Raw genomic sequence first — 27,654 nt, forward strand, 5'->3', positions numbered from 1 at the left:
ATAAAACCACAGTACAGCCAGGTTCTGCTGCTGGAGTCAAGGTGCATTCTGGACAGTTGACCCTCATCGCTCAAGAATGGAACTATTTCAAAGCAATGCTTAGCGCTTTTCAGCTGAGAGATCTGAAATCCCTCGCTAATGGTGAAACAGAGGCACAGAGAGACTAAGGCCCAGAGCCAGTAGGAGTTAGGATGCCTTAAGTAACTTGTCCAAGCTCATAGGGGTGAATCAGTCCATCAGTGGCAGATCCAGGAATCAAAGCCAAGCTGCCAGGTTCCTACACAAGAAGGCAGTGTGGTCAGCAGGACTTTGGAAAATGTCGTTTATAGGTAGGTTGGGCAGGATTCAATTTTTATTTTAAAGATTTATTTATTTTTACAGGTGCTGGCAATGAAGGGGAGGGAGTAAGATCAGCACTGACAGCGGGGCTGCAAGAGGTTCCCTACACAACCAATAGGGCCCAAAATGCTGCGGCACAACGTGCCTGGGAAGCTGCAGCGCTGACCTGGTGGAGCAGAGACACCCCCCCCCAGCCAGGACTGCGAGGAGGAGGTAGAGGATGAGCCCTGGCCATGAGGACAGAATCATTTAGCAGAGGGTTGGCCTCCCCCATGGCTGGGGGTGGGGCTCCTCTCGGTCCCAGCCAGCTGGTCTCTGCTCTGTCCCACCGGGACTGCAGCCTTCCCCATGCCCTGAGCCTGCAGGGCCCTGGTGTCATCGGCTCTGCGCCAGTACAGAGAGCCCTCTGCACCCCTGCTGCCACGGGAGGGAGAGAACGGGTCTGTGATGGGGGAAAAGGGACCTCAAAGGGTGACACCCATCCCTGCAGGCACAGCTGGGGGAGGCTGTAGTCCCACCAGCTGCTCCCAACAGGTTGGTCAATGGCAGCAGAAATGGACATTCAGTGACAACTAAACGCAAGTCCTGCCAAGCCTACTTCCAGCTGTGTCATTCCCCTGTAATGAAACGGTCCATGTCCCAAAGGTGACCTTCCACCATATCAAAGGCACAACCCTAAAGGTCCTTGGCGCATGACATCGTAACCTAGGAAGGGATGAGGTGGATACCCAAAAACAGGCCGTTTGCAGCCATGGCCACGAGCACAAAGCAGCAACAATAATTGTCCAAGGATCCAATCAGCAGCAGCAGCCCTCAGTGGTGCTCCCCTCACCTGAGCATTTAGCCACGTAGGAGGAAGAGGCAAGAAACTCCTAGCAGGCAGCCAGTGCTCTCCTGTAGAGTCAGCCAGATACGTAGTAGGTGATCTCGCACTCCTCTGCATGCCTCAGGGCATTTTTTCCCTTTTACTTGCAGAGCCAATGGAAGAGTGAAGTTACTATATTGCCCAGCAGGTCTCAAACTGTGGGTCAGGATCCCAAAGGGGGTTTGGACCCTGTGTTAATGGGGTCACCAGGGCTGGTGGTAGGTTTGCTGGGGCCTGAGGCTGAAGCCTGAGCCCCACTGCCTGGGGCCAAAGCCCGACGGCTTCAGGTCCGGGTGGCAGGGCTCGGGTTTGGCCCCCCGCCTAGGGAGGCAGAGCTTGGACTGTCTCAGGTTTCAGTTCCCCGCTCCTGGGGGCATGTAGTAATTTTTGTTGTCAGAAGGGGGTCATAAGAACGGCCATACTGGGTCAGACCAAAGGTCCATCTAGCCCAGTATCCTGTCTGCAGACCGTGGCCAATGCAAGGTGCCCCAGATGGAATGAACAGAGTAGGGAATCGGCGAGTGATCCATCCCGTCACCCACTGTGGTGCAACAAAGTTTGAGAATGCCTGGTATAGCCTAATTAAGCAGGTATTTCGTCTAGCTCCCTAGATCAATACCCGCACAGTCACTTGGCATCAGAGGAAAACCTAGGATTCCCCAGGGACATGATTCAACATGCACGTCTCATATGCTAGTAAGATAGCTGGTGGCTCTCCTAGAGCTGAAACAGCCATTGCAGCTGTAACTGCTTTGCACGGGCCCCATAGGAAACATCACAGTGAAAGCCTTAGAACTTGATATAGTCTAGACTAGCCAGGTTGGCCCTCTGCTTTACCCTCTTTACCAACCCCATCCCCCATCATGTCCAGAAATGCTATGGCATTGCTAATCTAGCAGAAGGCAGGGAACCAGGTTCTGTCCAAGGAACCATATGAAGAGTGTGGCTACTGCACCTCCTACCCAGTGTTAGGTGAAAGAGAGATCAAACGACTTTGCTTTAGGGTGACCACCTGCTGTGTATTATAAAGGGGAGCCCTTATTTAGACCCTGATTCAGAAAAGCACGTGAGTGTACTCAAACCCAGGATTGCCAGCATGGTTTCTCTCTCTCGAGGTCCCTTCCAGTCCTAGAGTCTATGAGTCTAGAGTCTAGTGGATAGCACACTGGCCTGGCGCTCAGGAGACCTGGGCTCTAGTCCTAACTCACCCAAGAGAAAAATCATTTGAACTTTCCTGTGCCTCAGTTTCCCCATCTCTAAAATGGAGATAATGATACTGCTCTCCTTTGAAAAGTGCTTGGAGATCTACTAATGACAAGCTATGTGTTCAACTTTATGCACATGCTTAAGTGCTGTCCTGAAGCCAGGCTGTGGCACTTAAAATTCCCTGACCCCAAGGGAGTTAAATAATGGATCTGATAAAAAATTCCCTGACCCCAAGGGAGTTAAATAATGGATCTGATAAAACATGTATTTAAACATTAATACTGCAAACAATCACAGTGTTCGAATATGGAATTCGCTATCCCCTGGGGGAAACATGCTGTAGAAATAAGCTTTGCCCTGGATTTTAGCTCCCTTTATAGCCCTGAAACAGAAGCTGTGACTTCACTTCAGTGAAACACACAGCTTCTCTCAGGCACCAGCCTCCCCCAGGCTCGCTGGACACAGCTGTCACCTCTCAGTGCACGCACTTTTAATGCTTATTGGGAATTTTTCCTAATCAAAGCCCCGACTCAGGGCGACCAGAGGAAGGAGAAATTCAGTCCGGCACTGGTTTATAAACAAACCACCAAGAGACGGTAAGTCGTGAAAGGATAAAGACGATTGACTCAACAAAACAGAGTTAAAAGGGAAAGAAAGTAAAAACGCCGGAGGATGGTTCATGTCAGTCACTTGCTGCCATGGTAACAATTTGGTTTTGAATAGATGAAAAAGCAGGGAGAAGGTGGCCAAAGAGCAGGTGGGACCTTTTCCTCTGCAACTCACTGACAGACATTTTTCACATGGTCTTTGTGCTGCTGAGCAGTGAACGCCTCCTCCACTGGCCTTTCCACTGTGTGTGTGGCGTGGGGTGAGGGAGGTGATGTTCAGATTCAGGCCCCATGGAGACAGAATCAGGCTCTGAACAAGGGACTATTCCTCAATGCGTAGCAAGGAGTTTCTTCCACTCCCTCCCCAGTGGGGTGGGCAAACCCCACTAGAGCAGGGCAGGAAGCGATTAAAGGTCCCTGTTGGGGCTGCAGGCAGAGGCTAGCCGCATCCCACACCACTTGCTGACAGCACCGGTCTACAGCCCAAGGCAGATAAGAGCAAGTGGATACGCTGAGCAGCCTGGAACTGGAGCCCCTGGAAGCCAGCCAGCTGGTGGTTAACTTGTCTCACTGATCTTATTTGTTAGTGTAATCAGAGCCCAGGCATGAGGACTAGATCTTGGAGCCAGAGTTGCATGGAGGCAAGCCAGGGCCCTAGCTGTGCTGTATCCCCCCTCCTCCCTCCCACACCTGCTGGCCCTACTCCCACACCGTGCCCCATTTCCATCCCAAGAAGCAGCAGCACTTCTACCCCCTCTTCCAGAGGCCCCCCTCCCCCACCAAACTTACCCAGCCGCTGAGTGCATCCTGCTGGGGTAGTGTGGTAGGCCCCCCTCCCATTCCCAAAGCAGCGGGGTTTAGCCTGAACACCTCGGAGAGATGAATGGGCAGTGCACACCTCTTGGACTTTGCTTCAGGCTGGCCTCAAACGCAGACAGAGGCAGCAGTGCTGGTTACGCTCCACTAGCCGTGCCAGGCTTTTCTTTACAGAGATGAGGGCCAGAGATTTCCTTTTGATTTATTTTTAAAGCTGAGCACCTGACACTCCCATGACTCCAGGTGCTGGGCCCCTCGATACAAGTCCAGCCCGGCCTGGAGCAGGTGGGAAAATCCCCTACTTCCATCCTTCTTTTAAGAACCTATTTTTATTTAGCCATTTGGAGTTTGTGGAAGGGAAAGCTCCTCGGACACGTGTAGCGCCCAGCACAGTGACTTCCCCAGTGACAGGGTTTGACTATTCACATCTCTTTGAAACGTTTGTCATCCTGCTCTCATCTGGTGAGGAAAGGTCTAGCTCACTGGGAAATTAGACCCTAAGTGGCTAGGTTCTGGCTATTTATTCACAAGCCGGCTGAAGTGCAACATGCAGATCTCCCCAACTTCCGTGCAGAGGCAATAAAGGAGAGGCTGATCTCTCTTGCTACCTGCAGTCCTACGGGGGCTCCTTCTTGGCATGGAGCACATGCTGACTTGCCACCCAGGGCCATTTGCAGCAAGGGAAGGTCAGGGTGGAGTGGCAGCAGCTGAGCAGAACACTCCAAGGCCATTCTACCTACACAGGGGCCATCTAGGGAAGCTGCTGCCCCTGCTCCAAACAGGATCATTGTGAACCACTGCCTGCTGCGGCCTGACAGTAAGCATGCTGGGACCTGAGCTACGGAGCACCGCTGGGTCTGGGCTGTTATTCAAGGAGCCGCTCCATTGGGATTCTGTCTTGTATCTGCACTTCAGAGACGGGGTAGATGAGGGATTAGGATTCCTGAGCCCTGTCACCTCCCCTGTCCCACACAGCCAGTGAGACGTTTGCCTGAAGTAAGTAACAGGGTGGCTTCTGGAGAAAAAAGACAATTAAAGAAGTTCCTGGAGGATAGATCTGTCAATGGCTATTAGCCAAGGTGGTCAGTGACCCCCCAGGTGTCACTAAACCTCTGACAGACAGAAGCTGGGACTGAATGACCAGGGATGGATCACACACAGTTGTGCTGTTCTGTTCATTCCCTCTGAAGCACGTGGCACTGGCTGCTGGCAGAAGACAGGATACTGGGCTAGATGGACCGTCGGTCCAGCTGTTCTTATGTTCTAATCTAAAAAGATTTCCAGGAACAAAAGCACTAGGAGCAGTAGATGGGCTCCACCAGCGTGTTCAGAAACAGGGCAGGTGCCACGACTCATTGTTCTGCTTGGCTGCAATCTGTACCCAGCCAGCAACGTCTCCTGGGTATTGCCCAGCCCTGTCTCCTTCACCGCACTAGAACCAAGGGCATCTGCAGGGCCTCGCTGTTTCCCTGATCCAAGTGCAAGGAATGCAGTAATCACAAGAGACAGTTCCAAAGGTTAGGAAGAGGATACATGCAAATGATTATGCCTCAGCAACAATAATAATCTTTTCCATTCTAACCGAGCGCAGCGCAGGCTGCTGCATCCTCTTTGGCGGTAATGCCTTCGCCACGGGCTCAGTGAGCCGATACAGCAAGCTCCTCTCCCAAGCCCTCCCCCTACCCCCAATCTCTTCTGAGCAGGAGGGGTGGCGACTGGATGCACAATCTGTCCAGCAGAAATGTCTGAATTTGGTCTCTGCACATTGGAATCTGGGTCTTATTCAGTCCTGTGCAAAGCAATGGCAGGAGGCCGATGCACCATGTATGTCCCATGTCAACCCAAACAGCTGGGCGTGAGTGGTGCAGACACTTCACGCAGACTGCGCCCAGGTGGACTGCAACCAGCAGCTGACGTGCCCTTTCGATTACACAAGGGCACTAGACAAAAGATACTTCTCTCCCCAGCCCCTCATTTAGCTGTTCCCTGTTCAACTAGCCCTGTTCTCCCCTAGTTCCCTACCCATGTGTATGCTACTCTCCTTCCATCCGTTTTCATCTCCGTGCCCTTTGGATACTAACCTAATTGCTCTGTCGGCTCTCATGGAATCAGAGAATATCAGGGTTGGAAGGGACCTCAGGAGCTCATCTAGTCCAACCTTCTGCTCAAAGCAGGACCAACATCAACTAAACTCTCCCTCAACTCTCCCCCTCCCTCAAACCCCCTCTGCTCCACAGCGAAGACTAGATCTCGCCCTACTCACTTTACTGCTCTGCCCTGGGTCAGGCTCTGTTTAGCTACGGCATCTCCTCTACTCTGGGCTCCATTCCCGACTGCCACAGGCTTCCTGGGCGATCTGGGGCAAGTCACTTAGGGCAAAAGGGCTTACCTGCCTCAGAAGCCTAAGTCTCATTGACTTTCAGACTCCTGAATCAATTGGGTGCTTGTGGAAAGCTTCGGCTTTTAAATCTTTTGTTCCTCAGTGCAATGGAGACAGCAATTCCTTCCCTTGCAGGGGTGCCACCAGGGTGAATTCACTGGCTGCGAGGTGCTCAGTATGCAGACTTTTCCAGCACACAGGTTGATACTCCAGGCTTACACCGGCAGCAGACAGAGCAGAAACTGGGCCTTTGTGAACTAATTTGAAAAAAACAAACTTTTTTTTCCCATTTGTCCTTAGGATCAGCAGCCTCCTTGCAACTATCCAAAACAGGCAGATTCACTTTCTTCTGAGGACACACAGGAGCAGCTGCTCTACAAATCGGCTTGAAGAATAACTCATGGGCTCCAGGGACATACACTCAATGCAAGTCTTTTGCTTTATTGCATATTGCCATCTTAAAAAATGTACAGTCTCATAACATACACAGCATTTCCTGGCAGCTAAACTACTAACATTCTTGCACCTAACTTGATCGACTACTAAGCGAAGAAGGTCCATGACATATACTTCAGTTTACAAGTAATTTTTTCCTTTTTGGCATTATTAAAAAAAAAATCTGTAAAATACACACCCAAGAGAAAAGAATGGCTACTGACACCAGCACCTGTTTAAAAGTAGCTTTCAACAATGGCACATGAAATTACCTGCACACGGCCTTTTGTTTGGAAAGAAAACTAAATGGCAAACGCAGCCCAATAACCAGACTGATGGAAAACAAGAATGATCTGGAAGGGCAACTAAGCCCCCGAGCCTCCACTGGAACCTCATAGGGTGAAGCCCGAGAGCATCGCATGGCTACACAGGCTGCGGAAGTGGGATCCCAATGCAGGACTGGAGACCTTTTCAAATTCAAAACGCATAATTCTAGCAAAACAATTAACTGACCATTCCTCAGATCGTCAGACATGAGACTCCCCCGCCCACCAAAAAGAGTCCGTTCCCTAAATTGTGTCAGCCCAAATTTCTTAATCCATAAATAGAAAATACAAATAGAGGCACTTTAGTTAAGGAACAAGAATCACCATCAAACTTTTTTTACCCCCTTCTTCTTCTTCTTAAAACAAAGTGCTTCACTCCCAATCTTTGAAAATTTGCAGGTTTCGCAGTTGCTTTGATAATAGGAGGTGCAGGACTTTACCGAGCCGTAACTTTGTATTTATTACTGCTTTATACACTTTTTTATACTTACAGTGTGTCAAACGTTGCAATGAGGAAAAACAAAGATCATTAAGACCACAGCTCTTGACAACTCTTTTTAAAGTGACACTTCACAGCTTTCAGAAAGCACAGAGACCCCGGGCAGGCTCTAGGTGCTAAGAACCATATTTTTATACAAGTTACTTTAAACAGCACATTTGCTATACAGTACATATAGGAAAAATGACATCCCAATCCCACCAATACCCATTGCATGAAAAACTTATTTTGAATAGTGTTAATATCTAGTGCAACAGGGACAAACTAATCTCTCCACAGGAAAAAAGAACAAAAAACCAAAAAGAGCATAAGAATATTGATGGTATAAAAGAGTTTGTTGGTTTTAAAAAAATAAAACCACCACAAATAAATAAAAACAAAAAGTAACAGTCTTCCATATATTCTGTATAATTTAAGAATATTAAGCGTTACTACGTTAATGGCATTTACTTTTTATTTTCCAATTTTTTAATTTTTTTTTAAATTTATTTATTACTTGTTACTAGTTTACTCCCTGAGAGCTTTGGGTTTTTTTTGGACTGACATTTTACAGGTAGTTTTGCTTACAAATTGTAATGACAATATAAAAACAGCAAACCACTTAAAAAAGTACATTGTTAAGAGAGAAATATTTCTTGGCATCATTGCTACTGTATGTCCGTTAAAAACAAGGGGCCCGGTTCAAAGCTCACTGAAGTCGATGGGGGCCTGTCCATCGACACAATGGGTTTCGGATCAAGTCCTTTGTGCATTGGTTTACATGATCTTCAGTTCGGACCTACATTTAGGTTACGTCTACACCATAAAAGCTACAGCAGCATAACTGCAGTGCTGCGCCACTGTAGTGCTTCAGTGTAGACACCCGCTACGACTACCATCACTGTAGGTAGTCCATCTCCTCAAGAGGAGGTTGCTAGGCCAACAGAAGAATTCTTCCATTGACCTAGCGCTGTCTGCACCAGGGGTTAGGTCGGCTTAACTACATCGCTCAGGAGATTCTCACACCCCTGAACGACAGTTAGGTTGACTTAACTCTTTAGTGCAGACCTGGCCTTAAAGAGGATACAGTTTGTCCCACTGAATAGAAAATGGAAAAAAAATCACAACACAAGAAGTTGATGCTCTTTGTCTCAACAGAACCCCTCCCTCCCCTGCTTCCCATTTGTCATGGGCAAGAAAACGTCGTAAAGGTAGAACTATGTCTATGTATTGTTATAGCAATAAGCACACTGTGGTCATCTGTCTTGAGCAAGAGCAAGGGTTGCGGAAAGAGAAGTAAGTCCAGTGCTTCCCAAAGACAACTGAAAAGGGATTATCAAGAGAGTGCGCAGTATGGAACTCATCGGAACCCGCACAAGAGCACAGATGTTCAAGTTTTGAATAATAATAAAATGGATGGTTTCCACTTGACTTTTTCCTTTTTCCCCCCAAACACACTTCAGACTGTGTGCAAGGTGTTCCTAGCAGACTTTAACATACTGTATTCTTACACCACCACTACGGTCTCCAGGCTGATCCCCAGCACTCTGCGATGACACCCCCGCACCAGTGATTCGGACAGCGGCGCCGTTTTTGTGTTTCTCTCTATGCTCTCCGACATCAGTTACACCAAGGTAAAGAATTCCAAAGGGAGACCAAGTAGAAAATATTTCTCAATGCCTTTGTTTACTACAAGGAATGTTTTTGTCATCTCTTTCTCAGGAGACACAATGTTGTGCTTGTGCACCAGAATAACTACTTTTTGAACAACGTGGTTGAAGGAAAGAAAATGGAATTTGCACTCAGTGACCAGTGTCTATATACGTGTTTGCGTGGCACACATATATACACTGTCCTGCTTGACAGAGACAGACAGACACTTATATTCTCCATACATACCAACAATCAGACTTTTTATATACACAACACACACACGCGCGCACACACACACACTGTGCCATTGTTTCAGTTTGAATTACAAGGCAGTATAATGAAAAATCCTAGCCACTTCAAAAAGACTGCTAATCAGTTTTCTAAAAAATCTTTACAAAACCAAAAGGATCAGAAGTTGAGTTTGGTGACAGGCCTCTCGCGGCTGCTGTCCGTCAGCTGGTTGGTGATTCGCTTGCGATTCCGTTTCAGTTTCGAAAGGTCTTTGTCAAAGACTTCACCTGACCGTAAAGCCGAAACGAGGTCGTCAAACTCCCCACCTTCCTCGCTGTTTTCTTTAGCCTTTCTGGCCTTGCGTTCCCGCTCACGCTGTTCTTTTAGCTAGAGAGGAACCAAGAAGAAAAATAATCCAGCTCGTTTTCTGTAAAACACTGACCTCAAAGGGATACAATTTAAGGCCTTGTTTTGGTTTTTTGGCCAGGTCTACATTTAAGTAATTTATCATCATCACTCTGTGGATGGGAGGGTGAGTTTTTTTTTTTTTTAAAATCAAAATGGTTACACTGCTACAACCACTTGAATGGATGCATAGTACAGAGGTGACTGAGTGGTGTGCTATTCACTTCCTCTCAAACCGGAAAGCTACAGCAGTATAAAGCACATACATCCCAGTATACCTGAATCCAGAGTACGGGGTTGTATTGCTTTAACTATGGCGATACGGCTAAAAGCAGGACAACCTGCTAGTGTAATAAGCCTTCAGGTACCACTGTGACTAGAGCTATGTTGCTCTAGCAGCACCTTTTGGAGCTCCCTGGTCTGCAGTGCCTGTGAGCTGCGCCTCCCAGAACCAGACAGTGTGCATGGGAAGTGGGCCCTCTGCATAACACACCCTTTGAAGGCGGCAGCACGTGCCCCTGTCCGTGCCTGGCCTGGCCGAAACATTGAAATGTTCTGGATTTCAATATTGAAAAAAGATCCCCATTAAAGAAAAAATTTAGCTAGCATTCCCTCATCTTCTGATCAGTGATCGAGCTAGTCAGAGACACACTTTTACATATTTCAATGGGAGGAAGGGAAAAAAAAAAAAAAAAAAAAAGAAAAACTGATGGAATTCTTTGTGTTTTCAGCCAGGTCTGGCAATGCTGGCTGAATGCAATGGGCAGGGGTGGAGACAGCCAACAAAGGCCACAGCCCTCTCTGTCCCCGAGCCTATTTGGGGTGATCTAAGCCCCTTGGGGCGCTAACAGGGGGCAGCTTTTGTATGACGGAGCCCCACTCCACAGCGATCTCATCCTTGATTTAATAACAGAACACAAGTGCCGCGGAACCAGTGCATGTTCGATAGCTGGCCAGAAGATGTCGTTATCCATTTCTGTCACTGCTTAACAGCTATGTATATTGGTGGAACTCCAGTACAGTGACTGTAGTAACATGGCAGGCTTCCTATGCATGGTGCAGCAACATCACACCGCTGGCATTGCTCTGGAGATAACAATCCCAGTTTTGTCCTCTCCTATGCAAGAGGTTCAGGCATCTCTGCTCCGGCATGCCATAGTGACTATCAAAACCTTTATACCAGTTATCAGAGCTGAACACTGTGGGGCCAAATTTATCCTGGGGGCAAGCTCGATAAGGTCTGTGGAGTTGAGTACCCCAGTAAACTCGGCTCCTTTTTTCCCCATCAGATCACGAGAGGACATATAAGAACAGCCGTACTGGGTCAGACCAAAGGTCCATCCAGCCCAGTATCCTGTCTACCAACAGTGGCCAATGCCAGGTGCCCCAGAGGGAGTGAACCTAACAGGTAATGATCAAGTGATCTCTCTCCTGCCATTCATCTCCACCCTCTGACAAACAGAGGCTAGGGACACCATTCCTTACCCATCCTGGCTAATAGCCATTAATAGACTTAACCTCCATGAATTTATCCAGTTCTCTTTTAAAAGCTGTTATAGTCCTAACTTTCACGTACTGAGAAACTGAGTACCAGCTCTGGTACCCACAATTCAAGAATGATGTTGATACACTGGAGAAGGCTCAGAGAAGAGCCTCAAGAATGATTCAAGGAACAGAAAACATGCCTTACGGTGATAGACTCAAACAGCTCAATCTATTTAGCTCAATGAAGAGAAAGCTAAGGGGTGACTTGATTACAGTCTATAAGGACCTATAAAGGGAACAAATACTTAATGTATTCTTCCATTTGGCAGAGAAAAGTCTAACACAATCCAATGGCTTGAAGTTGAAGCTAGACAATTTGAGACTGGATATAAGGCACACTTTTCTAACAGTGGGAGTAATTAACCATTGAACAATTTACTGAGGGTTGTGCTGGACTCTCCATCACTGACAATTTTTAAATCAAGCTTGGAGGTTTCTCCTAAAAGCTCTGCTCTAGGAATTATTTTGAGGAAGTTCTGGGGCCTGTGTTATACAGGAGGTCAGAGTAGATGATCACAATGGTCCCTTCTAGCCTTGGAATCTATGAAACATCTGGCTTAATGCAAGATTTCACTTCCATAGTTTCCAAAGGCAAAATTGTTGTGCCTGGTCTGAAGTCATTAGGGACTGCATCGGACTGCACTCTATGGTTCTCTTAAAGCCACAGGTCCCTTTTGACTCGGCTCCCTGGAGCAAAATTGATTATGCTTTGAAGAGAAGCAACTGGCAGTATGTACTATTTGTATTACAGTTGCAGTTAGAGGACCCACCTGAGATGGAGGCACCATTGTGCCGTGGCTGCACATACACAGAGGTAGAGAGATTCCCTGCTCTAGTAAGCTAACCATCTAAATCGACAGGGATGAGGGGCCTGTCCTGGAGATCTCACAGTCTAAACAGACAAAGCACACTAGGGTGGGAGAAAGCAAGTCAGTATAATCTCCATTTTACAGCTTGGGAACAAACTCGGAGAGATGAAGTGACTTGTCTGAGGTCACAGGAAGTCCAGGGCAGAGCTGGATAGGCTGGACCCAGGTCTTTTGCACCCCAATCCAGTGCCCTATTCACAAGACCATCCTTCCTCTCAAGGGGAAGAGACAGACCTAGGCGGTTCCAGGTGGGATTTCCAAAAGTTCTCAGCATAGGTGTATTTGTTTCCATTGAAGTCACTGGAAGATCCACCATCCATGTCAATGGCAGGAGAATTAAATCAAGATGTAGAACTTCCGAAATCCCACCCCACAGTAGCCCTGAGGACTGAAATGAATCCTACATTTCCGAGCACATGCTAATAAAACAGTCACCATCTCAGTTCCTCCTCGCTTCTCCTCCCTGTCTAGCATCCTGAAGCACACACTGACATTGACTCAACCATGCCTACAGTACGAGCACTGAAGATCATAGGGAGCAAGTTCTCCTCAAACCTGTGCTTCCATGCGCGCCCGACGCTCCTCCTCCTCCTTCCTTTTCCTCAGGTTTTCGTTCTCCTGCTTGGCCTCAGTCACAGCTTGAAGAAACTGATCAAAGATCCCAAAGAACTCATCCGGCTGCATTTTGCTCGCGTCTTCCCCAAAGTGCTTCACTGCCTTGGTAAACTGGGGAAAAAACAGGAAGAAGTAGTTTAGAAAGCTAGTGAGAACCCACTGAACCAATAAAATCCTTTCCTGAAAACCATCTGCCTGACAGATAGCCAGAGTAATATTTAAGGTGATATTTGATGGAGCAGGGAATTAAAGGGGAAATGATTATCTATTAATTCAAGTCTCAGTTTAAAAAAAAAATCATATTTCATCTTCTGCTCATTAAGCGATGGCTTTTAAGCGAAGATTTTCCAATGGGCTGTTCCTTTAAATCATGTAAGAAGTTTTACACTCCTGTTTCTGCTTAACATCCTTTATTACCTAACTCAGTTTTATTAACTAAGCAGTAGTAAAAACAAGGAAGCAAAGTACTGTGGTGCCAAAGACTGAAGACATAAAACTAATAGTAGACACGGCAGGGGCAGGAAACTTGCACTTTTAAGTTTTCTTTGAAGTATTTTTTGGGGGTATTATTTATTGTTGCCACATGGTTCAATATTGAAACCAAATGTGTCAGTGAAGCTTTTAAAAGGCATTTATTATTCAGTTAGAAACTACACCAGTTAGAGGAGTACGAAGTTTGCAAGACCTATAGTACCATTCATGGACAATTAATGTGATTATAGCAACGCGGTAGCTAAGGTCGAAGCAAGACTTCCATTATATGCCCCTGCTTCTAGGTCCCTTTAAAACTGATAGAAGTTGTCCTTTGGCCTGAGGTTCCTTGTGCTTATTTGCAGCTGGGGTCGGTGGGGGGGGTGGGGGGGGAGGGAGGAAAGGTGAGGCAGAGAGAGAGAGAATGAGTGTAAACCTTGTTAAAATTGTGATTGTACATTTTTGAGATTATTGAGCTTTAAAAAAAAAAAAAATTACTAGTTACTTTGGTTTCCACTCTGCTGATAAGGAAGAATAAAGATTACAGGTAACATTTTTGGAAGTGCCTAAGTGCACTTATTTTCAAAAGAGGCTTAGCCACTTCCTAAGTCTCACTGAAAGTCAGTGGGACTTAGAATATTAAGGACCAGATTTTAAAAGGTATTTAGGGACCTAAAAGATACAAATAGGTGCCGGGTGGAATTTTCCAAAGCACCCACGTGACTGATTTCCATTGAAGTCAATGGCACCTAGGCAGTGCTTTTGAAAATCCCACTAGACACCTATCCTCACCTTTCAGCCCCCCAAAAACAATAAAGGGCCAGATTTTTAAAGGTAAAGTCCCACCAACTTTCAATGAGACTTAGGAACTGAAGTGCTTACAGGGGTGTAATGCCCCTCTGTGGGCATGGAGGACACAAGCTACAAGGTACCCACCTTGCGCTAACATAGTCCTGTTGGAAAGAGGACGATGTTCATGTGATCTAGGTACCTCGCACCCTCAGCGTGTGCACAGGGAAGGTACAATGCAGCACACTAGCACGTTCTGCAATTCATATCCCTTAGTCCAAACTGCAGGCATAGTCTTAGGCGATTCTGAAAACGTTACCCTCCTACCACCTGGAACATTCCAGAAGATTGACCCAGCATCCCCAAAAATAACAATAACGAGACTGAAATCCAGAGGAGCCTTTTAAAAGTGAGCATCACATTAACTGAGCATGACGTGGGGCCCAGTGCATGGCTACTGCACTGTCCGATAGCTGTTGAAGTAGCAGCTCAGCCGTTTTAGAGCAGGCCTTGAGTGACACTTCGCACTTGTCTACACTAGAGCCAGCCGTCAATTGTAGCATCTCCACTGATTGAAATGCATCTTGCGGCCATACATCAGAGCGTACCAGCTGATTGGCCGAATGGCAGCATTAAGTTACCCCGATAGCTGGTATAAGATAAGTGCCCACTGCAGCTCAATCTGCTGAGCATCAGCATGGATGAGGCCCATGGGGCTGTGACTGCCAACAGCTCCCATATTTGATCGTTCCCTCAGCCAGGAAACTTCAGAGACCTGTTGGCTGAGAATTTCACAACCCCACTCTTCAGATCAGGAGTGGAGGCGGCATTTCCATAGGGTGGGGGGTACAGTGGGGAGACATGGTCAGAGGACTGTGATGGGGCGGAGGAGGACTGAAGGCCTGTGGTGCTGGAGCTGGGGAGAAGATACTTGATGGCCATGCCTGGAGGACTTTTATAGGCAGGTGGAAAGCTGAAGGGAGAGGTGAAGAGGAGACCAAAGATGTTCACCATCTTTAACAGAGATTAGATGACAGCTCACACTCTAACCAGGCTTAGGTCAGCCCAGCACAGACAGGCCTTATACCAGTCGTGCACACATATTCCACTGGTAGCGACGCCCTGACTGAAACACAAAGTGCTCAAGGGCAGATGAGCCCATAAACTGCAGGATTTGAGAAAGGTTTCAGTCAACGCTGGGCTAGTCCTCTCTTTCTCCGGAGACTGCAGGGTCAGCCACACAGGTCTCAGAATAGAAGACTGAGGTTATGTCTGAACTGTTATTTCACCTGAGTAACTTTCAGGGAGTGATTCTTTCTGTTTGCAATGGATCACATGTATTGGTGTATGTACTAGTTGTATTTTCTGCTAATCAATCAATCACTAGATACAACAGCATGACTGCTCACTATCCTATCTCCGTAGGAGACCCTTACCACGGCGTCCAGCAATAGCATTCAAGTTTAAGTTCTTAACAAAAAAAATAAAAAAAATCCATTGGGTTTGAGGGAAGGTTTTTTTGATAAAAATCTAATGCAAGTAGTTGATCTATTGTTTCTATCCTTTGGGGTAGATCTACTGACATATGACATTCAGTCTGAGAAGGTCCTTTAATACCGAACCACTCATCTCTAAAATAATTACCTATGAAGATCATGGATTATACCAGGGATCTTACCAGCTCTTTAGCTTCCATCAGAAGATCTTCAACGTCGGAGAAGCCAAAGCTGGCTAATGTGATGAACTGGCTGACGACTGACACAAACTTGTCTCCAGGATGAGAGAGCTGCGATTTCTGGTATTCCAGTTCCTTAAGGAAACAAATTTAATTTTGGTCAGTGTCTATTTAAAAAGGGACATAGGATTGAGCAAATTTAACAAACCCCAAATATACCTGATCTTAAAAAACACTTTAGCAGTCTCTTTCCCCACAGAGAAGCTACAACACAGGTAAGATTTCAATTACTTTACTAGATGGTCTGACAATAAATCCTAGGTGTCTGAGCATGGGCACAAAGATGTGACACTGACTCTCTGTTCTTGCGAGAAAGCAGGGTGTTGAAATACATCAGAACATAAGAACGACCACACTGGGTCAGACCAAAGATACCTGATGGCCATGCCATCTAGCTCAACATCCTGTTTTCTGACAGTGGCCAATACCAGGTGCTTCAGAGGGAATGAACAGAACAGGTAATCATCAAGTGATCCAGGCCGTTGCCCATACCCAGCTTCTGGCAAACAGAGGCTAGGGACACATCCTCTCTGCTCAGAACAGATACACTGAGCAGAGGTGATGCACGGTAAAACACACCCACAGGTGGCAGGCGTCATTCTAGGACTACTTGTCTGGACAGCTTTGCCACAGCAATAATTAATTCTCATCTCTTCCTATTCTGCCCAATTCTTTGGGGGTGTGACTGTGCAGAAACAGGACAATTTTCTGTTTTATTTCCCCTCTGAAACCGGCGAAACTGGTCAGAATTTGTCTGCCGAAAGAGTGGTGCTGGCGGAACCGCAGCGTGCCAAATTAGCATTTTGCTGCTGCGTAGCTACATAAGGGCACCCAGCGTTCTCCATAGTTAGCTGGCTGTTTTCTAGTGGTTCCTCTTCAATTTTCACATTAAGGCTGACAACATTCCCAAAACTTCTGCAGAAATCAGATAAAACATGAACAATAACAAACCTACAACCTGGTCTTATCATTTACGCAGGGCTTTCCCCTAAAAAAAAAAAAGAGGCAAAACATACCCACTTTACCTATCTCCTTGTATCTTTAACTCCACCACCATCTCTTTATACTGTCAAATGCAAGAGTTACAGGAAAACTTAAACTATAGAAAGCCTATTTCTTTTCTTGTAGTAGCTAGTTCCCCAAACTGCTATTACTTTTATATATATTATGTTCACACACAGTCAGTACTACTCAAGGCAGAGTTGCTATCATCGAATGGAGCTTTGCACAACACTTTAGGGAGCACACCAAGATGCATAGGAATTGCACGTAAAACGTGCGCTCTCATCACTTCTAGGCTCAATGCACTGTCAGGTCACCAGGCCAGGATTATTTTGGTGCTCCCTCTGTCTAGATCTATACATGGAACTGTAGAGAGCCACCCAATTATCAATAGAGCCCCTTCTCCTACATGCATGGAGATATCTTCCAGTCCATTTGTTCACCACTTCCTTCCCATGCCTCACGCGAGCTCAAGACCAAGCAAGAGGAGCTGCTGTCTGATTCGGGGGCTTCATGATAGGCAGTTTTAGAGGTGCAAGCCAAGTACTCGTTCATTACCTCTTCAAGGTTTTGGTCAAAGGCAGTAAATAACTAAACTTACCCCAACTCCCTGGGAATCTATTAGGCGTCTGGCTGATTTATAACCAGCGTACAGTAACTCCCGTCCCGATGCAGCCTTGAGAGAACAGGCACACATGCAGGGCAGGAAGGAAAGAAACTGATCCCCAGGAAGTAAGATAAAAGCAGCTTTGCTAAGGGCTTCCTGTCCTGCCTCCCTAAAGATGGATGCTATGAAGCTTGGAATCAGAGTGGACTATTAAGTGGGTAAATAATACTTACAGTTTCCACAGCCCTCAGGCCGCTCCTCAAGGTGTTTATTTCTTTCTCCAGCTCAGTCATGCTGTTGAAAATGGCAACGCTTTAATTTTAAGCCTTTCCCAATGAATTGCATAACTCTGTGCTCGAGTCAACTGTGTTTTCCCCTTTTAAAATAATCCCTCACAGTGCTTCCTGTTTTCAGATAAGCAGCTTTCAGGTGGCAAGTTACGTTGACACACAGTCGCCAAAGAGATTGATGAATGTGAAACTGGTGATGGCTGTTTATTTTGAGCTATGCACACTGTGCTATAAAAGGAACAGCCTCAAGTTAAAAATTACAGGCCAAATCTTGGCGTAGAACCTATTTGTGGAGCCTTGCATAAGTTTGAGGGAGGCAACCTTACCCGTGACCCTCCCGGTAGCAACGTAGCAATGGTGAGATCACCAAATTCTTCCTCAGGGGCACTGTTTGTCTCCCCCCAACTCCTCGTTCCCTTCCACCTCCCAACTGCCATATATAGCCATTGGGACACAGGGGAATGACATCAGATCAAACAGGGACTCCATGATGTCCCAACACAGATTGACATGGCTGAGTGGTAGTTGAAGAGGAAGGCTCAATAGGCCCAGCAGCCTGAAGGCATCTCTAAAAGAGCTGTCGGCTGTGGAGAGGTCTTGTGGCTTAATCGGGGCAAAGATTTCTCCTCCTCTCCCTGAGGCGCTGGGGAAGGAGACAGCAAGTTAGACACTTCCTGCTCCTCAACTAACAGTCCCTCAATCTTCCAGCCCCAGGAATTTTTAGATGAATATCATAAGGGAACTCTCCTCAGTCAGCGTGTTTCCCCTCAGCGTGGCAATAACCACCATCGCCCCGGTGTGGAAGGATACAGAGACCAGGGTCTGCAGGGAGCTGGTTGTAGAGTTAGCGGATTAATCTCATTTATATAAGGCCTCCCCCACCCCAAACACTGCTCTCTGCTCCCATGGTGTCTCCACCCATATTTAACACCAGGCCCAAGCATCCTGCTGCATGGTTGTCATACCCTTTACTGCTGAGGATTTGGCCACATATAATTATAATATATAAAATTGTATAAAATTACTAAAACTCAGTCTGTTGTAAACATTAAAACACTTGCCACCGTTTATGGTATTTTGCATGTCGTTGGTCTTGGACAGTGAATCTAGACTTTGCATTAAAAGGGCCCTTTGAAATGAAAAGAACCACAAGCCATTACAAGGTTTTGTACATTCCACACATACTCACCACCACCCTAGAATTTAGGATTAAACGATCTAACATTGACCCTTTAAATATGTATCAATATATCCTCAGTCACATGCAGTTCAGCCTTAGACATGCCTGCACCTTTGACTTATTAATACACACTCAAACCCCACAGCAGCAAAACGTACACATTTTGAAACCTTATTCATTTTAGTGTGACTTAAGCATGTGCTTAAGGGCTTTACTGAACCAGGGCCTCAGTCTGGTTATACAGAAATTCAATCCACATGCAACTGGTTTAAAATTCTAGTGGGCAGAATTTAGTAAGCAATGGGCCACGTTTTCAAAGAATGCAGCAGATGCCACAAGGCTTGCATTATTGGTTTAGACATGCTTGGGTGAACAGCTCCCTGCTTTGTATGCCCTGAAGTCGGGTCACATGCAGAAAAAGGAGTACACATATTTGTTTAGACGTTGCCATTGCAGACGTTGCCATTGCATTCATATTTAAATATCTGACCTATATCTGCAACCCATCTTTGTACAAAATTCATTCATTTTAAAATTGTGTCTATTCATAAATGGAGTATAAAGGCTTCTGTGGTAAGCATAACAGGACACAGTTGTTCCGAGTGGCTCTCCCTTGTCACAATTAAGAGATTTACAATTCTTTTCTGTTAAGTCAGGGGTTTAAAGTCTCTACAGTTGATGTGTGCTTTGTCAACAGCCTTTTGCTTCTCTCTAAATGGTGGATTCCAGACACTGGTGGAGGAGGGAGCTCATCTGAAGAAATGCAAGCAAAGAAGAAAGCAGTAATACTATCGCACGTACAATATTCTGTTGGTTTAAAGTTGCCACCTTAACTTCTACCTACTTTACTTTGGCTGCTTGAGGGATGTCTCGCAGCTCTTCATGAAGACTGAGGACTTTGGGATATTTCTTCTCAACTACAGTTATGAGATAGTGCAAAAGGGTGATGTTCCTATGATAAAAGAAAGACAACATTACAGATATTAAACTGTCACTAGCCTCAGAAGCTGGGTATTAGCCCCAGTGGCCTGCCCAAATTCTTGCTTTGGTCGTCATATTCTACATGTCTAAACTCTTCTGGAAATCCTAATTAGTTAGGGCATTCTTCACTTCCTATCCTGATGGCTGGGTAGCATTGGGCACACTGTCAAACAGCAGCTGCCTTCCACCCCCAAGGTGGCTGATGCTCTCCACCCAGGCCTGGTGCAGAAGGTGGCTGCTTGCCTGTTAGCCAACATTAGCTGCAGTGGATGTGTTACCTCGGTGCTGCAGGAACTGCATCCATTTCCTATGCAATTCCAGGTGTTGACTTTGGTTTATAATTTCTTACCAGGCTTGGGGTCTGGCTATCATGGAGGCTGCCTCTCTCCCCGCAGGAGCCGAGGTCAGGCCAGGAGTCCCACAATCAGACATCTAGGGGCTGGTGACCAAGGATTCTCAATGGAGGGCACTAGACTCTAGAACGTCATTCCCCCCTCGTCCAACACAGTTCAAGTCTGTTAACAGCTAGGTCACAGGGCAAGGGCCCATGGATTCTCTCAAGCACCTGCTGAAAAGGGTGGCTGGAGGGAGTCAGTCCAGAGAAGCGTCGTCCTCTTTCTGCTTCTTGGCAAAGAGGAAACACTGCATGTTTTATTACATTTTGTATGGTGCCAGCAGCATTAGACACAGACTGCCCCTCTGCTCATTTAGGATGCTATTTTATACGGGTGCCTCCAGCCTGGCCACTTCTCACCACACTCTGCACCATCTGGGAGCTGGCTGCAGCTGCAGCCCCTCTGAGGGGGCCCCTGCACTTTGCAGCAGCCCTCATTCACCAGGAGGTGACTGGAGTTGGGAGCCAGTTCAATTCCAGGCTGGCCAACCTGCAACCCCAAGACAGGTTGGGGTGTGAGAGAGAGAAGCTGGGGCTTCCCAAACAGCCCACAACACCAGCAGGATACCTGGGTGGCCTGGCCGCATGGCCCAGCACTGGAGGGATGTTCAGGGCAGCAAAATCCCTTGTGTTGGTCCCAGTGGGGGATGTGTCCTGTGATGTATTCAGGCACATTTTATAAATTGATCTATAACTCTACAGAAAGGGACCAAAAGTCACTCCAGGCCTGCAGCAAAAATACTCCATTTAAAGGGACCCTAACCCTAACCCTAGCCCACTGAAACCAAATTAGACATTGTGTAGCACTGACTGTTTCCCCCCACACCTATGAAGAAGGGAGTAATTTATGGATCCTCTGAGCTATTCAGAATCCATAAACGCTTTCACCGATGCGACAGGCTGAGCCGCTCACTTGTCAATGCTGGACTTTGTGTCTGCAATCTTGTTTAGGCTGACGATTTTGAACCCAAAGGCATTGCCTCTCTGGCCTTTATTCATGTAGTTTCCAAAGGCCAGAACCACCTCCAACAACTGCTTCAGGCTGGTACTCTGAAGCACCTCCTTTGAGCCAGCACGGATTGCTAAAAGGGGGAAAAAAATGTTTTTGCTGCAGTTAGGTTCTGGCAATACATGACATGTAGACTAGTTTGATGGTTACTTTAAATACCAAGCCACCATAACAAAAGCTATCTGGAACTGCAGACCAAATGCTGCAGACTAGCATTGATGCTGGTAGACCAGGTGCCAGCTCACACCAAGGCCCCTCGGCCTCACTGAGCACTGACAAATGCATGCTGGCTCACCTGTGCGTTAGCATTGTTAAAAGACATGTTAAGTTGATCATGTCTTAGTGTTTGGACTTTATGAAAGGCTTGTGAGTTGCTGTATGTACTCGTAATACCTGTTATAAGGTAATATTTAGTGTTTGCTTTGTAACTATAGAAGTGTTGGCTCTGAAACTGGAAACCCCACAGTCAGGAGAGAAGCATTACCAAGTCTGAAATACTAGTTTAATACAAGAGGTGTCATCTCCTGCCCAAGCAAAGGTGGCCTATAGACATCAGACAAGCCATTGTGGAACATCAGTGGACAAAAGACTTCGTTGATCGCTCTCCCCAGGAAGAGGAGACTTGCACAAACCCTTGTCCCATCACACTCTGAACTCTAGGGGAAGGGAATAAAAATCCCTGACCAAAGGATCTGTATCACTGCGCTGTTTCAAATTTGGAGAGGGCAACTTTTCTAAGCAAAAGCAAGGAACCCCAAAACTGCTTAGCTTGGCTTAGCCCTAAAGGCCACACAGAGCATGCACATTAGAGTCGTTTCTATTACCTTTGAAACCTAAGACTGTAACTCATCTCTGCGTGTACATTACCTGCTTTAACCTTGTAAATAACTCATCTCTTTTTCCTAGTTAATAGGCTACAAGTGTTGGCTTCTATGAGAGATCTAAGGTACAATTGACCTGAGGTAAGTGACTGGTCCTTTGGGACTGGGAGTAACAAGAGCATTGCTGTGATTTTTAGTGCAAGGGACCATCTATCACAAAGGCAGTCTTGCCCAAGTGTCAAGAGAGGTCCAGAGGGCCCAACGGGACTGACTGTGGCTCCATGTTAAGGCTGTTCCAATGCTTGAGGAGTTCACGCTCAACACTTGGCTGGTGAAATCTAAGTATAGATCACACAACCAGCTTGGTAATTGAGCCCTGGCTTGTAACAGGCTGCCCCGAGGTTGGCACTCACATTCATAAACCACTCCAACCAGCCTGACAACCACCTGTTGGGTTTGATGAATTCAAGCTATTCTAAATAACAGCGTAAACCATTTGAAAGTATTAATAATCATGTCTTCCTTAAAGCAATCCTGTCAATACCAATACACCCAAAATCCGACCTCTCCCTCTTTGTATATATTTGCTACTTCCACATATTTAGTATATTTAGTTTTGAGATAAAAACCTCAGTTCTCCCCCTCCCTCTTTAAAAAACCAAACTGACAAGGGCAATGCTACAATTAAAAAAAATCAATATTCCAGTGCATCAGGAGGGAAAATATTTCTGTTTAGAAACAGATTTTCATTTCTGGATTCCAGGGTCTTGCTAGACACAAACGTATTTGGTTTTATTGTGAAGAATACGTTGAGCGAATCTGGGCTTTATGAGTGATGTGAAAATTGGGGAATACTTGACACATCAGTAAAAGCTTTCTAGCAAACCAATAAAAACAACAAAATCCCCATTAACTTACATTCAATTTTGGGCTTAACTTCTGCAACTCTCTCCGCAAACTTCTTTTTGAAGTAAAGGGACTGCAGCCTTTGCTGATAGTGATTTATCCTGTCAGAGTAAAAGATGCACACATTGAAATTCATTTGCTACTCCCCTATTCACAGCTGCAGATAGGAAGGGCCAGTTTGACCTTGAGAGCACCTTTCTCTTTGAACTGCAGGGGGACAGAACAGATGATGCCTTAAACTGCCATCTCTTAGGCCCTAATCCAGGTAAACACATGCTTAAGTCCAACCCCATTCAGGACATTATATCACCACTTGCTTAACTTTAGACACGGATTTCAGTCCCACTGAATTCACTGGGCCTTAAGCATGTGCTCATGAGCTGCCATGAACAGAGATGATCTCCTTAACTGAGTCCTCAGTACGTTTGTAATGGGCCACAGCTGCATAGACAGACAGACAGACAAACACAGCTACCAGCTATGTGGAACCTGCAACCTTAAGTACCAAAAAAGCTGACCTCTACAGCTGGGCAAAGTTCCTCTGAAGCATTAAAGGTACGTCACTGCTGGAGGCAAGTCTTTGGGATATGTTGGCTTGAAGATCTTTGCCAGCATGGCAAAGCTTATGTTCATAGGTCCTGAAAATGCAGCAACGTTTGCTAGTTTTTTTCTCCTCTGGGTAATGCAAACTCTACAGTTAATGGTAAAAATTTCTAGACAGAGGGCCAGATCTTCAGCTGGTTTAAACCCGTGAGAGTAGTATTGTTTCATACCTGCTGAGAATCTGGCCCACAGTACAGAAAAAGGAAAATTGTTCCTGTCTTGCATAATTTGGACAGTGCTCTCTACTCTTAACCACACTCTCTTCAGAGAGTTCTAGCTTTAAACATTCAGCACTGGGGGATGAAGATTGCAGATGGAAGTTCCTAATTTATCCCCTGGGCAGCAAGGCAACAGGATCACACATGTATATGTGAGCTGCAAAATAAATAAAAATATCCAAGTGGATTTTCAAGCCAGGCCTCATTAGACTCCCCAGCTGCATTACACAAGATTATCTAGCTCATTATCTAAATATTTTATAGAAGCCCTGTGACTAATCTGCTCAGCTGCCATTCCAACAGGTCTAGTGCGTAACTGCTGACATTGTGCAGCTGGTAGGTTCAAGCATACCTGCTCATTTCAAAGAGGAACCTGTCAGCCTTGGCCATGCGATCTAATTCATGTTTGTGCTCCTCTAGAAGGTCAATATCGGCTTTCTCAGGAACAAATTTCAGGAGCTAAAAGGAAATGCAATTTAGACATGAGACATACACTTGTTTTTATGCAGTCCCTTTCTTATAATGGGGCTTTGGCTTCATTAACAAATGAATAGAAAATGAAATACTGCTGTGTCTACTTTCACTCCAAAACCTCCTCCACGTACAGAGGGTGTGATATGGCGCTATTACAGATTGCCTGCCATTTCCCACACACGTTACTGTTAATACTTTCCACCATGCCCTGGTTTGACTTTACATGGGCTAAGCTGAATCTTCACCTAGTCTGTTATAATACAATTATTTTAGATGGTAGCACAGTGGTTCTTAAATTTCTTAGTGGTCAGATCAAAAGAACGAACTAAAAATGGTTGAAAAAATTTAGAAAAAAGACAAGACATTCCCCTGTCCCTCCCCGCAAAATGCAGTTGTGTTGAAACCAAAATGTTTCACGGAAACATAGGGGTGGCAATGAACATTTCACTGGGAAAGTTTCTCAGGTCCAGGATGCAACAGAGTGCGAGAATCACCCCAAACTATTCAAGAGCCCACAACAGGATGTGGATGACTCAAGTTCATGTCTTGATTCTGCCTGATCCAGAGCAAGGATTTCTGGGTCTCCCACTGTCCAGGGGAGTGTCATCACCACCAAGCTATTCAGGGGTCTCTCTCTCTCTCTCGTGTGCTTTTTCCATGAAAAGTTTCGAAAGATCTTAGCCCCACGATAACAAATCTCAAAACTTTTCAGAAAATTGAATTCTTTTTTTCTAGCCAGCCCTGGCTGCCATCAGGGTGTTTTTACTTGCAAATTATATTCCAGCTAATTAATCCTCCCAACTCTGCTCTGGAGGTGGAAGTATTATCTCTGTTTTACAGACAGCGGAGAGCTCTTGGTTTATTTTCCTGAGATGCCCAAAGTGTCTCAGCAATTTAATGTCAGAGCTGGGATTAGAACTCCGATATTTTAGCTCAGACGTTGAGTTGGCTAGAATGTAGATCAGTGCCTCTTCGGTACTGCCAGGAAGGCAGCCAATGCACCACTACCTTCACTAGTGCTTGGCTGAAATCAGCTCCTGGATAAGGAACAGCTGACTGAAGCTGAACTGGAGTGAGAGGGAGGCGATGTTGGGGGGCAGAGGAAAACACACGGGGGAGCTTGCAGCCTCCGGCGGCCCTGAACCCCTCACTGATGCTGAGCTCTCCTATTCCAGCATCCCCAAGTGACTCGCTACCATCTCTGGCTGGCTAGGAGACCCTGTGCCAGGCTGGCAGATGACATGCTTTCCCAAATGAACACCAGCAGTGCAGACACCTGGGCACGAAACCTTCAGCCCTCAGGAAATTCCAACAATAAACCAACACAGAGCCGCTCTCAATTACACCCAGCTGCCTGCAGCCCCTAGGGATTGGCCACGAGTGCTAAAGCTGCGCCCCCTTTTGCCTGGGAAGGCAGGGAGCTGCCAGCTGGGGATATCTCCAGAGCAGCAGGTCCCCAGCCAGCTGACTAAGCCAATGCTGCTGTGCAAAAGGGTTCACAGCAAGACCAAGGCTCTTGACTCATCATTTGAACTCTGCACGTTTGGCTAAACCAATGGTCCTTACTTTTTAAATGGATAAATAAATCCACAATTTCACATTTCTGCCTGGAGTGAATTGATCCGGCAGAGCAAGAGTCCCCTGGAGACAACATTGCTCAAGCAATGAGGCACTCTGGCATGCAGATCTGCCCTCCCACACGGACAGCTTGGCCCTAGGTGTGGTGATGTTAGTCAGGCAGCATCACCGCACTCTGGTACCTGCTGCTTTTATAAAACGCTCTTTCAATAAAAATCACACCAAGGAGGGGCATCTGCCCCGCCTCCATTAGGAAACAACAAGCCTTTCATTTTGATTAATTTCTAATTCCTACCTCCACCACACCCCATGTACCGCGTGTCACTGATTGGAATGAACATGCTTACTCCAAGGAGCTGGAGCCTTGTGTCTGGTTTGTTTGCGAAGGCTCCAAACACCCTGCAGGAGTTCAATCAATAAAGAAATCAGGATCACGGCAACACTGCCTGACGGCATTCATGGGCTGGGAGTCCAGGTGACTAATCAGATTCCTATGGAAGTAACACGGCGTGCACAGATGTCACAATGAATCTACACTTGCCAGTTCTAGCTTTAACAGAATGTCATCTTCATGCTCTGCATACCAACGTGAGCCCTGGCTCCGGGAACCTGTAAAACAGCACTGCGAGGAAAGGCTCTGGCGACAGATTCACTGCTCCAGCTACGCACCAGTGTAACTCCATTGGTTTTAAAAGGAGTGATAGAGGCCTAAAACCGGAATAGCGCTGGTGGAAGAGACCCCTCATCTGCTGTATGTCCAAGAAACTGGGATTTTGTCTAGCAACAGCAAACTGTTGATTGGACTGAGCCGTCCCCTATGATGTCAATGCATTACTGGGATCCGAGCACAAGGGTTTGTGGTTATGAAAACACAATCAGTAAATACTGTTTAGGTCACGTTTTGCATGTTTGCCAAGTGGCACATCCTCTGCTTTGGAGAGCAAAGGTGTTGTAAAGGCTGCATGGACAAGCTCATCTCTGTGTCGCAAATCCCAGCTACTCATTCGGAGTTATTTTAAAGCTACCATTCATGAATCTGTCACAAGTCTTCACCTTATTTTGAAAAGGCATCCAATACTAACAACCGGGCGCAACAATATTTATGACAGTAAGTGTCCGTCACCCACCTGCTCTAACATGTCTTTCGGCAGGTCCTCGTGTTCATCCATTGTTAAAATTGCACGTTTGATTTCATCATTTGATAATTTCAGCCTGGGAAATGAAATAAATGGATGTTCAGAAGTGTGTTATTCACATATAAAATGCAGCCTAGTTGTCATGTTATCAACACTGGTTCTTCATGATGTTGTTTTGCCTGGACAATTTAGGCAAGGCTCATCCAAGTAAACCAAGTGCACTCCTCAACAATACGGCAGATCCTTTCTGCAGATCTGAACTTCCCTCAGGGCTTTATGCAAGAGTCAGAGATCAGTTCAAGGAATCCAAGCAGGACCCTCTTCTGTTCTACTCACTGCTGTCGAATTCCTCTATTACAAGGTCAAGGGGAGGGCAATGCAAGCTGGAAAGAAAGGTTAGTTTCATCTCATTATATAATGTAACACTGAATAACATGATTGCTCTTCTATTCCATGCCATGAGTGACACAAAAGGAGAGTGGAGGTGAATAATACCTTCCTACCTTTGGCTTATTATGACCTGGTTGTTTTTCAGCAGAACTTCTTATTTGGCCAGTTACCATGTTAAAAATTGGCAATTCGATAGGAGTAAGATTGCTAAGGAAAGTGTTTCTAGTTAAAATCCTCCCTTTCAATCAATTCCACATCCCTGGCCTGGGTGAATCACTCCATTGTACATACTCCACCTT

At 46.1% G+C, this 27,654-nt stretch overlaps 1 protein-coding gene across 3 annotated transcripts in view; it reads right to left on the minus strand.

Annotated features, from left to right (window-relative positions):
* Window positions 1-6,630: 6,630 nt before the first annotated feature.
* The window catches only part of DAAM1 (dishevelled associated activator of morphogenesis 1), a 183,840-nt gene continuing 162,816 nt past the window's right edge, over window positions 6,631-27,654 (minus strand). For all 3 annotated transcript variants that reach the window (XM_050952533.1, XM_050952534.1, XM_050952532.1), the window contains 9 exons: window positions 26,957-27,041; window positions 24,130-24,236; window positions 22,969-23,057; window positions 21,134-21,302; window positions 19,690-19,797; window positions 17,609-17,669; window positions 15,710-15,841; window positions 12,712-12,882; window positions 6,631-9,724 (listed from right to left, as the gene is read on the minus strand). In XM_050952533.1, the coding sequence (XP_050808490.1) occupies window positions 9,515-9,724; window positions 12,712-12,882; window positions 15,710-15,841; window positions 17,609-17,669; window positions 19,690-19,797; window positions 21,134-21,302; window positions 22,969-23,057; window positions 24,130-24,236; window positions 26,957-27,041 (1,132 nt within the window). In that variant the 3' untranslated portion in view covers window positions 6,631-9,514. The remainder of the gene's footprint in view (window positions 9,725-12,711; window positions 12,883-15,709; window positions 15,842-17,608; window positions 17,670-19,689; window positions 19,798-21,133; window positions 21,303-22,968; window positions 23,058-24,129; window positions 24,237-26,956; window positions 27,042-27,654) is intronic.

The sequence above is a fragment of the Gopherus flavomarginatus genome, chromosome 5, assembly GCF_025201925.1.
Source record: "Gopherus flavomarginatus isolate rGopFla2 chromosome 5, rGopFla2.mat.asm, whole genome shotgun sequence".
In the NCBI taxonomy this organism is placed as follows: Eukaryota; Metazoa; Chordata; order Testudines; family Testudinidae; genus Gopherus; species Gopherus flavomarginatus.